The sequence below is a fragment of the Piliocolobus tephrosceles genome, chromosome 7 (assembly GCF_002776525.5).
Source record: "Piliocolobus tephrosceles isolate RC106 chromosome 7, ASM277652v3, whole genome shotgun sequence".
NCBI lineage: Eukaryota > Metazoa > Chordata > Mammalia > Primates > Cercopithecidae > Piliocolobus > Piliocolobus tephrosceles.
In genome coordinates, this window is record NC_045440.1 from 144,305,179 (window position 1) to 144,319,243 (window position 14,065).

General features: G+C 39.4%; 1 protein-coding gene across 7 annotated transcripts in view; it reads right to left on the minus strand.

Moving 5' to 3' along the window:
- Positions 1–14,065, minus strand: part of PTK2 (protein tyrosine kinase 2) — a 362,172-nt gene that overhangs the window by 177,511 nt on the left and 170,596 nt on the right. For all 7 annotated transcript variants that reach the window (XM_026454573.1, XM_026454578.2, XM_026454577.1 and 4 more), the window contains one exon: positions 8,784–8,838. In XM_026454573.1, the coding sequence (XP_026310358.1) occupies positions 8,784–8,838 (55 nt within the window). The remainder of the gene's footprint in view (positions 1–8,783; positions 8,839–14,065) is intronic.

A 14,065-nucleotide genomic window follows, 5' to 3' on the forward strand; every position in this document is an offset into this window, starting at 1 on the left:
GGACAGCACTGTTGGTAGAAATTTCAGAGCGACCAGCTGTATTTAAATACATGGGACTGGATGTCACCTGCAAATGAAGACAAAAGAGAAGGCCAAAGCCAAGTAAGCTGATCAATAGCTGGTTTTAACCAGGGCTGAGGTTTTGACAGGTGAGTATGACAGAGTGGAATAAGAGAATTAAAGCTGTTTTGAAAAGGATTAATTACAGCTTCACAGAACTTAAACTGAAGAGCAATAAAATGGGTTCAAGGTTAGCAAGGCTTGACTATAAAATGTATCACACGGAGAGTGAGTTGGTCAGCCTCAGGTGCTCTATAAACAAAAGTCTGAGCAGCACATTCTTGGTTTGACTCCAGGCTTTCCAAACATTCTCTGCTTATGATCACCTGTGTAGGACAGACTCTACAACACAGCATGCAGACTGGACATGGAGATGTGAGTACTGCTTATAGCCACCTATGAGATGTTTTTCTCCTTATAAACTAACAATATAGTAGCCTGGCACTTTGCTGAATATAAAGCAGTCTCTAAGAAGCAGGCCCGCTACACTTTGGACCCAGAACAAATGCACTAAGGAAATTCTACTCTGTGCTTGGCACTTGGCATACACTGCATAATCAGAACAGGTATTCAATAAATTCAGAGTACAGCTGGAAAAAGAGCATTCTGATCTTCATTCATGGCTACAGGAGGAACAGTATAATTCTGTGCATATAGTGCTATTAGGCACTTATTAAAACACACACACACACACCAAAAAATGATGCCAGAAAAGACATCTGTAGGCCCTTCTGTGAAAATAAACAAAGTCTTCACAATGACCCTTGCAAGGAAGACACTATTTTTCATATATTACTGAGCAAACAGAGCCTATGAAACATTAGGTACCAATGAGGGGGTAGAAGAATCGTGATTCTAATCCAGAACTGCTTGATTTCTTTTTACTTGCTATGCGACCAATTCAAACACCTCCTTTTCTAAGATGCTCTGCTTGATAGAAGAAACCAGGAACAAACCACCACCACATCCCTATGGGTCTCATACTGTTTTGAATGTATTTTTAGACATGGCACTTATGTCAGATCCACGTTGGTAAGAAGGGAGCATGCGCTGCCTTGTTACCCCAAAGAAAAGAGTGTAGCCCGTAGCTAAAACTCCATGTTGTGCTTTACAATGAATAAGTATATGTCTCTGCCATAACAACTTGGATTCTGGCAAACTCTCAGATAATATGAATGAATAACATCTGCTTCTATCCTGTGATAAATCAGATTTCACTTTCTAGTGAGTAAGTGGGAAGATAGTTCGGACTTCTTTAGTTTCAGACTTCTATCACAGAACATGCTGCCTCAATGTACAAATGCTCTGAGTGCAAGAAATGTCTCCCATCTACAAGTATTAATAGAAAATAAGTCCAGCAAAAGCCTTGGAATATCATAAATCTCTGTAAGTGTATGATACAACAAATTGGAATATGGTAGCGGTTGCAAGGAACAGTTGTCAACTGAGCACAGGGACCAGAACACAATGACAAAACATTTCTATTAACATTAACCAAATGTTGATATATTCATTCATGACTCTAAGAGGAATATTTCAACTCAGGTAAATACTGAGATGCAGTGATCAAAAACTACATAAAATAGATCCAGAAAAAAAGTCAATTCTCTGCTTTGGACCTAATTCTCAACCAGCTGCTGGTTTATGTATAAACTATTGGCAATAATATTATATACTGACATCTGTTCATTTGTTCAATGCTTTTTAAAATTAACCTAAAATATTCTATGAAGTAGCAGATACAGAAGTCAAGGAAATGGAATCTGCTCTTGAGCTTCAAATGCTCATATATATGTGTATACATACTTGCCTACCTGACAGTTCCACAGACAGCTAAAACCTGCCACTAAGAGCACTGAGATTCCAGCTGTGGTGGCTTATTGGCCCTACCTAACTGGACCCTAACATATACTACACCTGACTTAGTTCCAACTCTATCACTCTGAACTTACTCTGTCCTATACCCCTTCCCTTTGACCTCCATAGTCTCAAGGCACTTCTATTTCACCACTCACACAGCTGAATGCATCATTGGCAGTCTCACCCAATTCAGATTCTGCTTCAATATTCTGTCTCTTGACTAGTAGCAGTAGAGAGCACTTATGTGTACGGGGCAGAAATCCGAGGCCAGGCCCTGTACTTTCTTCCTCCTCCTCTCATATTAGACCAGTAGCTAAGTCCTGTTAGACTTTACACCCATAACATTCTTCAAATGTAACCCAACAACTCTCTACCCTCTGTCTCCTTTAAATTCAAGCCTTCCTTGTTTCTCTTGGCAATAGCATCTCCTGATGACTAAGAAACTTAAAAGAAGTTGTGTGCTGTTCTTCTACAACAGGGATTGAAGCCATCAACCCTATGCTAAATAAAGTGAGTCAATTTGGTTTGATCCTCATTTTCTCATCCCAAACTCTTAGACATGCAGTGTGTGTGGTGGTGAAGAACTCAACTGCTCTCTCTCTGATAATTTAACCTGCTGGAAAATTTGCGAGTAACTGGGGCAAATGTGTTTGAAAGTAATAACTATGCAATGTTAAGAGACAGAAGTCTGGACTCTAATTTTACTGTATTTGTCTCATTCAGCTGAATGTGGGAAAACGTGCTGCTTTTTCTGTAGGCAGTGTTACCTTGCTAATCCTACACATTAACAAGCTGGGAACCAAGAAGTGAGAGCAACATACAACACAACAAACCAATAAGCTCAAGCAGCTGGAGTAAAGGAAAACGATATCATTCAGAGTTAGTTTCCTATGGACACAGAAACAACTCTCTCATTCTCCGCCAACGAAAATTGTTGGCACCTTTGGCAGGAATATACCCAAGTTCTTACGGTCTGTACTTAAATGTGACTGCCAAAGAGGACTGTGAGTTCTAAACCTATAGTGTTCAGTGCTGGACAGAAACTAAAAAATCTTTGCTGTCTGAAAGAAACTCCAAAATTAGTTTTTATGAGAAGGATATCTTAGAATGCATTAGTTCCTTCCTAATTACTCAGTGAAGAAAAAAACTCCACAAAATCTAACTGCGTAGAATCTCTGGATATTAATCAACACACTTGCAGAACCTGTATAAGTAAACAAGACTGTTCTGCATTTCATTTCAAGTTTGAACACCTGCTTGTATTACCTGGATTTTGGAAACAAAGCACCTATCTATGCACACTATTTTATTTTAAACCAATTTATGTATAGTGGTAAATTTACTAAGAATGTGATACGTTTTCAAAATGAAGTGGTATTACTAGAATGAAACATAAGAAACTGTTGCTATTCATCCATGTTGAGCTATAAAAATAATTTCCTATTAGTCAACCTAATGATTATCAGATGCTAATAGATTCCTAGGGCTTCCCAGATGCAAAGGGTGTAAGGCAATACCAAGGAAAATCTGCAATAAGAGAGTTTTTAAGGAATAACTTATCAACCCAAACACCAAATGCTAAGTGCATGAAGAGAGCTTCTTCTTACTCCTATCTACAGGGCCCACATCAGATGATAAGATCTGTAAGCAGGAGCCAGGTTTCGCTCCCTCCCAGCATCCCCAACTCAGGTCCTGGCACAATGTAGATACCAGGAATTCACTGCTGAATACCGTACCAAGCTATGCATTTCTGTGCTTGGCGAAAATGTTAAGCTTAAAATAGTCACCTGCTCATCCTAGAAATGAAAATAATGACTACTTTCTCCAAGAATAAAATCATGTGTTCCTGGTAGTATTCTAGGAAACCACATTATTACTTGAGAATCAGATACTAAAAAAACTGATAACTATTGATCTCTTAACATTTCTAGTTCTGAAATTAGGTTTCTACTGTGAATTATACTGCAATAAATTAAAATTTGCCTATTTTGATTTGCTGCCTAATGTAAGCTCAGAGTAGAGCTGCAATGCCAGAACGGGGAGCACCCTTGGTACCCACCGGTAGGACAACATTCACTGAACTACAGAAGTGATTCCAATTTCACTAGTTTGTCCACTAATGTTCTTTCACCGCTCCAGATTCCACACTGCATTTACATATCTTGCCTCCTCAGCCTCCTCCAGCTGTTACAGCTTCTGGGTCTTATCTTTCATGACACTGATATTTTTCAAGAGTAATCATCAGAATTCTGTAGAATGTCCCTTAATTTGGGTTTGACAGTTTTACTGGTACAGTGATTTTTCAAATGTGTCTTTAAAACTACTAACATCAATGAGATAGAAATTAAAATACTTGCAAATTATTCTTAGTAATTGAGGCACATATATCCCAGATTCCATTTTTGGCATAAAACATAGCTAATCCAAGTTTCACTAAAGATAATAAAGCAATCTTTCAACAATTCAGTGTGAATGTTATTATAAATAATCCTCTACAAATATAAATAGAAAGGGGAAAAAAAGCAGGTAAAACAAAATAATTACTGGAGAAACAAATGTAGCCTGTGTATGGAAAAGCCAATGTTAACTGACCTAGCCATTCTATAGAGGTATTTCAGAAGAAACATGAAACTGGTGTGAATTTCTAGTTAGCTGAAGTTTCACTGGCAATAGCTTTGAAGAAGGAACTATCTAGACACCACCTAATTTGTATTATAGTTGTTACCCCCATGGGCATATATTGGTACCATATTCCATAGAAGTTTCATGGCAATCAGTGCAATGTTCAAAGAATTTATGTCAAATGTGAAAAAAATTTTGGGCTAAGGATATGAATTTCTAAGCCAAATACACATTATTGGGTACATAAAATTACACTGATTCCCTTATTAAAAAGGGCATGTGAGAAACCAGTTCTAAGAACCTTATTTATGAGCCACTCCAAGAATCTGATGAATCCACAGCTAACAGTAGCTAAAAATTAATTATATTTACATCAAAATCAGCAACAATTGAATTGCTCAAAAAGCACATCTGTTATTTTCTGGGCTGGGTGTGGTGGCTCCACATCTGCAATCCCAGCACTCTGGCAGGTGGAGATGGGTGGCTCAAGCTCAGGACTTCCAGACTAGCCAGGGCAACATGGTAAAACCATGTTTCTACAGAAAAAAAAAAATAATTAGCTGGGCATGGTGATCCACGCCTGTAATCCCAGCTACTCAGGTGGCTGAGGCAGGAGAATTGCTTGAACCTGAGTGGCCGAGGCTGCAGCGAGGCAAGATCATGCCATTGCACTCCAGCCTGGGCAATGGAGTGAGACCCCGTCTCTCAAAAAAAAAAAAAAAAAAAGTTTTCTCAAGTCCCCCTAGTCATCCTTCCCTCCCATTCTTGCAGAAGCCATTCCATCCAGGCCCTGATCACTGCACATCTCATCTTCCTTAATCACCTCTCAACTCTTTTCAGTTCTGGTCTTTTTGCTTTCAATCTGCGCTCCATGTTGCTGTCAGATTTATATTCTAAAATCCAAAAAGAGATCATACTGCACACTCTGCACACCCTGCAGTGAGTCCCCAATCCCCCTCAACTCCTACCTGAGCATTTAAGCCCACATCAAGTGACAGCCCACAAACATCACATATTGACTCTACTCAGCCAAAACCCCGTCCTGTCTGACCTCTGTTTCCTAGACAGCCTAGAAACACAGAGGGCTCACTGTTTCTAGGGTGTTAGCCCTCTCTGGCTATCAGGGCTCACTGTTTCTAGGAAGTGAGCCCTCTCTGGCTACCAGGAGTCACCTGATAGCTAGATACAGCTCAAGATGGCAGGAAAAAAAAGCACATGGGAGTCAGCAGCAAAGGCCAGGGCAATGGAAGCCTAAAGGATAGCCTGGAAACATATTCTAAGACACCTGCACAAATCCCCTGCAGAGGAGGGGTTTTCTTTAGGGGGTGGGGATGGAGAGCAGTAAAGAAGGCATACCCAAGGAAAGAAACTTTCTAGCTTTTCAATTCTATTATCTTCTACAGAGTCTTACTTAATCCTGTCTTCATGCCTTTTGTTCACATTGTACTCAGTGTCCAGAAAATGTCTCCCTGATTTTACTCATCATATTGCTGTTATTCATTCATTAAGTAGGATTTACCAAATGTTACTACATGCCAGGTACTATGTCAAACAAAGGGTGTAGAGTGGAGATGGCAACAGACACTGTTTTTGCCCTTAAGAATCTTAAAATAGAGTGGAGGAAGGCAGATAAAATACAATCAAGTAACAAACGATATAATTAAAAATTGAGGCCAGGCACGGTGGCTCACGCCTGTAATCCCAGCACTTTGGGAGGCCGAGGTGGGCGGATCACTTGAGGTCAGGGATTTGAGACCAGCCCAACCAACATAGTGAAACCTCATGTCTACTAAAAACACAAAAATTAGCAAGGCATGGTGGCGTACACCTGTAGTCCCAGCTGCTTGGGAGACTGAGGCAGGAGAATTGCTTGAACCCAGGAAGAGGAGGTTGCAGCGAGTTGAGATCGCGCCATTGCACTCCAGCCTGGGCGATGGAGGGAGACTCCGTCTCCAAAAAAAAAAAAGGAAGAGAAAGTAGAATTAAAAGTTAAGGTACTAAACAAGGTCCCAGGATAGAAGAGAGTATTTGCCATTTCCACTTCACATGGTGAAAAAAGAATAGGAGAGGGAACACTGAAGCAGAGGTTCAGAAGGACTAGTCATGGAGGAGACAGGGCCAGTCCTCTACCGAATCTCTCTGGGCATCTGTCTCACTCTGGCTACACTCACAGCATGGCACCTGTCACCTGTGACCTGTACCTGTGGTTCCCTGTTTTGAGCATGGGGATCCTTTAAAAATCGAGAAATGTATTGGATTCCTAAATGACAAGAGTCAAACTTTTCCTAATTGTTTATACACATACAGATTTAAGGAGACTTTGCAATAATTCTGAGGCCACCCAGTGCTTCGTAACTGAAAACCACTGACCAATACTACTAATGTGATATAACCATCAATAGAACATTGCGTAGGGTACTCTTCTATCCAATAACAATGTAAATTCACTAAAACTGTAGCTTACACTTGTTTGAATGTCTCCACTATCCTCCTCACTGCAACACCCCGCAAGTTTATGCACAGCAGCATCCCTTCCACTTACGGGCCTTCCCATGCCTTCTCGGCTCCCACACCAAAAACATTCCAGGTCAAACTGTATCTCCCATTCTCCCAACTCCAAGAGTATGGGCCACCCACACATAATAACTCTCCCAAAGGACATAATTCTGTCATTCTCTCTCATTCCCCTTCCACTGTGCCAAGCTTCATTTAAAACTCTTTGTTCTCTTTCAAACCTGACTCAACCCACTCATGCCAATGGTCTGCGGGCTACGTGTAGACTGGGACAGTGTCTAGATCTGTAGTCCTAGCCTCAACCACACTAAATTGAGTGTGCTCTGTTCCCTAACAATTCACTGTAGTATTTCACTAATAGATCAGGAAACTTGAAGGAACACTGAAATAGTTGAGTAGCATCACTAGAAAAAGAGCCTCAAATAGAGTATATTTTTCCTGTACTATTCTTAAATGCATGTCTTATTGCATTTGTAGAACGCTTTGTATTTTAAAGTCAACACTTTTATATTTTTTCCCATGAGATTATCAAGAAGCTATGTGAGAGAGGAAGGGATACTGTTACTTTCTGGAGTCAGGGAACCAGTGACTAATCCTTACAGTCCCATTCTGGATGGGTTTGACAGAGAGCAGGACCCAGATATCTGAATACAGAGCTTTTGTCACAGATTGCATCTGATAAATTATACCAACACTCTGACCCAATGATAATCAACATGACATTGACAGTTCTCTCTTTTGGTCTAAGATTTAATCCTCATATTAATCTCATGTGTTAGAAATGGATTTTATCCCCATTTTACAGATGCGTATACTGAAATACCAAAAAATGAAGCAATTTATCCAAAGTTAGGAACATTTTCTCATAACCTATGTCTTCTCCTGCTTGGGCTTCAGCTGATGGGATGTAGAATATGATCTCTGAAATAATAAAAAGTAAGAGCAGTAACATCCACTGTTGCTATGTGACAGGTACTGTGGTTAAGTAATATATTTACTAATCTGTTAAATATTCACATCAACCCTACAAAATACTATTTTCTTCACTGTAGAAATAAGAAACCAGACCTCAGACCCTGAGGCTAGAAAACGGCAGAGCTCATCTAGGCCAGACTCTGTCTTAACCCTAAAGTTTGTGTCCCCTGCTGCGCTTGAAAATCTTGATGTGTGCTCTGGATTAGCTGGGGGAATCACAGTTCAGAGTCCTCCCACCTCACTCCAAGGTGCTCTGCATGCTGAATATGGGAAGGACAAGAACTGAGGCTCTGCCAAAGCTATGAATATGGGGAAGCATCCAAAGAGTTAAAACAAAAGACAGACCTTCAAAATGCACTAACACGCAAGCATGTGCATGCACATACACACACATATACACACAATATTAATGATTCCACCACAATTATTTTACATATTGCTCATTTTCTTCTGCATGTCAAAATATTTGAGCCTGTAGAGACCTAGATGACAGGAATAACTGTGCACGTAACTTTTTTAGTTTTATGCTTAGTGGAGTATCAAATACAATCAAGAAGTAAAACCACGTTTTATGGGAGAAAGCTATACTAAAAACCTATGTGACTAGAAAAAATGTCAGTTTTTAAAATTATATATTTTACATGGAAGGAAGGAAACTACACTTTACTTTGAAACCCAAAGCAAGTTATCACTGGGGAAAAGGTCTTGGCATAATTTTGTTATTTTATTATGATAAAGGAGACTCTAATTACCTTGACAGAATCCAGTAAACTCTTAGGAAAAAATCGCTTTAAACCAACATCTTTTCTGAAATATAAAAAGAAGCGTATTAACAAATAATACCACCAAATCAATTAATATAATGACAAACTTGCAAGAACATAAAAGCACTGTAAATTATTTAACCTTCCATATATTATTTAGGAAGGAAACAAGTATAATAATGCTTTAATTTACCAGTATTACAGGAAGGATGGGACAAATCATGTTTTAGATATGTACAGAAAACACGAATACAAGTTGGTTTAAATAGAAATCCTTTTGGTTTTTCCTTTTACCCTTATTATTGAAAACTCTTCTAAAATATTCCCTCTTTGTAAATCATAATGTATTTTAAAAACTGTCCTTTTTCAGATATTGCTTGAAGGTTATAAACATCAGTTCCAACTGGGTAATACTGTATTTGTAGAGAAAATAGCTAGCCTGATTAGTAAATGATTCAGGATATACCTTACAAGTTACAGAAATAAATCCCTTAGGTTTATCCTAAAAGTTGACTATTTTTACATTTTTTTTTTTTTATAAATGATGAATTGATGGGTGCTGACAAGTTGATGGGTGTAGCACACCAACATGGCACAAGTATACATATGTAACAAACCTGCACGTTATGCACATGTACCCTAGAACTTAAAGTATAATAAAAAATAAAAAAAATTTTTTAAAAAGTTGACTATTTTTAAAAATAGACTTTTTTGCTCAAGGGACTCATTCGCTTATCTCAGTTTCACATTAGGGGGAGAAAAAAAACAACAGATAAATTTACGTGATTTGCCCTAGGTAAAAAAGGTTAATTTATGGAAATCACAGCAATGTTCTTTAAGTCAGGCAACAAAATTAAACTGATCATTATTATCAAGAACCGCAAGGCTCTGGCCAAGAAAATAGGTTAGAAAGAACAGTTGATTCTTTTCCTAGTACTTTGGTTACTAACTTACTCAGATGTTTTGGCCACTAGGTGTCACTCGTGTGCTAGTAATACGAAATAATGCCTCTGACGACATTAAGGAATGTCAGAAGACACATAAAAGGATCAAGGAGAAAAGGGAAATACAGGTATCTTTTCAGAATCACATAATGTATCACATATAACAAACTGAATATAAAGTATCAAGAAACAGGGATGACTTCTTCATCCATTACTGTAAGTTGGCTGGCGTTATAAACAAAACCATAGACATCATGTCATGATACTATAATTCAAACATTTTAAATCCCTTGTTCTCTAATCTGACTGCTAGTAGTACCTAAACCAATGAATTCCTCCTCTGCTAAATCCAAAACTGGTCTCAGTTGTCATTCTTTCTTATTCTGCTATTATTATGTTCATTACATCCTAAAATTATCTCAGCTTCTATGATATACTACTTTCTGGTTTTACCCATCAGTTAATTCATACAACTACTGGTTTTACATTTCTGTCTCTGGCCACTTTTGTTTGTAACTTCCCTTCCTTACCTTTACAGAACCATCATTATCTATTTTGACAGTTGGATATGAAGGGGGAAAAGTATCCACACAAGTTCTTCCTTTTCATTTTGCCTCCTAAAAACACAGGGTCTTTGCATTTTAAGGATCTTGATGCCAATCATTACTGGGAAGTAGCAAAATTAGTACACAAAAGACACACTCTGGAATCTACAAGGCGGTATTCTTGATCATTTCTGCCTCTATCTACATTTTCAAGCCACTATTCCAAAACAGCAAGCACTGATTTTCGTATCAAAGAGGTTTTGGTTTTTTTTTTGAGACCAAGTCTTGCTTTGTCACCCAGGCTAGAGTGCAGTGGCCCAATCTCAGCTCACTGCAACCTCTGCCTCCCAGGCTTCGAGCAATGCTTGTGCCTCAGTCTCCCAAGTAGCTGGGATTACAGGCCTGCACTACCACACCCGGCTATTTTTTGTAATTTTAGTAGAGACAGGATATCATCATGTTGGCCAGGCTGGTCTCGAACTCCTGATCTCAAGTGATCTGCCCGCTTCAGCCTCCTAAAGCGCTGGGATTACAGGCATGAGCCACTGCGCCCAGCCTCAGAGAGTTCTTAATTTGAATCCTGGCTCTGCCATAGGATGGACTTGCTGAAAACACCTGTGAGCCTCCGGTTGTAAAGTGGGGATGTGAACTCCTACTACCACGCAGTGGTGCAGAGGTTTAAGTAAACTGTTTATGAAGTTCCTGGAATGTGAAGGGGGTAGTTTCTGTTCTGCCTTAGAAAGCACTGCTGTCTGGACAGCTTCTGGTCTACATGCCCTGTGTGTCTCACTGTTTAATGCAGAGGGAGGCATGGCCTGACCTGAGGTTTGTTGGTGGACAGTAGAGGTCGTGAGAATTCGTGAGATTCAGGGGCTACTGTGGACAGAGGCAACAGGGATGAGTGACTGGACATGAGGTGTGAGGGAATGCTGAAGCTATGCACCGAGGACGGGAAGGTGGGTGGGCATCAACAGTTCTATTTTAGACATGTGAGGCTGGGCGAGGTGTACATGCATGCCCTTCTAGTAGGGATTTCAAGAAGGCAACTGGCCATGTCAGTATTTGGTTGAGGGAAAGACCAGGGCAGGGAATATCCTCTCCCCGACTGTGTGGCTGTCAACTGCTATTAGTCAACCCAGTTACACATCTATTTTTCTCAGAGCCAGGCAGAACTAAAAAACTTACCATATTCATTGCTGTCACAAATAAGAAAATTAAAGATAAACCAAAAAGTGTTGTATGATTCAAGAAAAATGAAAGGAAGTATATGTTTTTTGAAAATAAAGACGAATACTAGGTATTGCTTTTACTTCAAAGGTGAAGACAACTCCATTAAAAAAAAACACCTGAAGGCCAATAATTAGCATATATAGAGTTTAGATTTTCTTAAACTTATTTTCAGTAATAATGAATTTGTAACATTTGTCCATATGTTAGAACTTTATTGACACCTGGCAGTTAAGAAAGTAAAAATGAGGCTTAAGCACACAAGGTCATGGTAAAAAGTCTGCAACACTGCCTTTAACACATTTTAATTTAATCTAGAAGTCAAACTACTTCAGGTTTTGTGATAGAGGACTCTGAGCACACCTAACGCACTATGTTCAAAGATTTTAGGGAAAGCCTATTATAGATATCTAAATTTAAAGCCTTAGGAAATCAAGCAGGGACTTGTAGGCTGTCCCATTTTTAATATGAGGTCGCCTCTCTCCATGATCTGTGGGTCTGGGACTGGTTTACAACGTGCACTCTAATAAGGAGTAGTTTTGCCTCAAGTGGCATAAAAACCTTCTTTGAGACCAAACTCTATACAACTGTCCTGTATGTGAATAAAACAACAAATACAACTTACACATCATAAACAAAATATAATTACTAACCTTTATCATATAATAATTTCTGATTATATTAACTGTCAAAGGATATGTCCTAAATGCATTTAAACTCATGTAATAAAAAACTAGCTCACATGAAGCTTTTAGAATACTGCCAAACCCCAGTTCCCAAACCCAAGCATCAGTTTATTAGATTCCCACATCAGTTCAGAGAAACCTCTTGAACCCATACACAGATGACAAGACACTAATAGTAGGTTAGAACTGTGTTGTCCAATATGCAACCACTAGTGATATGTAGCTATTTATACTTAAATTAGTTGAATTAAATTAAAAATTATGTTCCCAACTGCAATGCTCAGCACATTTCAAGTGATGAGCAGTCCCACGGCGCCAGAGGCCACCGAACTCAGTGGGGCAGCCACAGAACAGTCCCATTGCTGCAGAAAGCTGCAATGGCTGGGGCCGGGACACAGCGATGAATCTAGGACTTCGGGCACCCTCATTCTCTATGGCTTGCTGCTGTGGGCCCAAAGGCTCCTCAGTAAGGGGAGAGATGGGTGAAAAGCATGAGCGCTGGGGATAGGTGCAGAGCTACCACAGGCACAACCACACAAGGTTCCTGCCTTGCTCAGAAAGACTGGGAGGTATAGAGGGGGGAGGAGAGAGCTCTACCATGACAACACAGAAGGCAGCAGATCTTACAAGAGACAGCTGTATGTTAAACAAGAAGCCTCTCATTGGGATTGCCTGTATATACATAGCAGAGGGCTTCTAAGTATTACCTTTCCTACTTCTCTCTCAGCACTAACAAAAACAGTTTCTATGATCTATTCACTAAGATTCAAATCATTTAGATTTGAAGCTACAAAGACAAGAGAAGCTATCTTCATTTACTTCCTCACGGAGACTGTATGACATACTAGGCACCATAACAGATCATGGGGTAGAAAAATCACTAATATGTTTCCTTTTCTTAAGTGAGATAATTACATAAACAACTAACTACAACACAGTGTGAGAGGTACTATAAGAGTTTAAAACCAATACACTTAGCCATTGAGATTTAAGGTTTTTGTGGCCAATTTTAACCAGAACTCTTAATGTTTAACTGACCTCTATCTTTTAAGTGAAAGATTTAGAACACTGGTGACTGATGTGGTCTTCGTTCTCTTTTGCTAAACCTCAAAATCCCATTCATTACTCCACTGATTCCTGTTGCCATTTAGCATTTTTGGAAAATCCCTAGCTGCCCTCCCACATCCCTGCATGATGACTGTGCACCTCCTAGTATTCCTCCTTTCACACCATAGTGGCCATCCAGAATTGTTCAGGAAAAGAGGCTGTGTAGGAGGGCCCCTCCCCACCTGCACCAGCTGACTGCCAGCAGCATTCCCCACTCACTGAGATGAATCCTCTACGGTGCCCAGCTAGTCCCAGCCTGTGGTCTTATCCTGCACGTGTGTATTCACATCTACAAATTCATAACACAGCTTGCTTTCAGAAGCCTCCGATGAGAATCAACTTTCTTTACATATTAAAAAGAAACTAACCTTATTATAAGCAAATTCTTACATCAAAGATAAATTTATTTCTCTTCTGGCAATATTTCTGAGAAGATTCTTGTCTGGTGACCCTGTTTAATATTTTGTGAACACAATCCCTCAAATACTTAAAACCTAGGCAAAAATGCAGCCAAAACTAACTTCAAATATAACTTAAACAGGCATTTCCATGTACCAACTCTACCTTACCCTTTCTCCAAAACTGTCAGAATTGAGTATATTTAATTCAGAAATAGTATGGCGGTACTTTCACCTCTAAATTACACTCAAGCCTCTTAACAACAGACAAATGCTAAAATTATCTTACTGCAACAGAGACTGCTGTTTCTTAATGACATTCTTCCCTTCATCCTGGGGATGAAGTTGTCTTTCGGTCAGGTA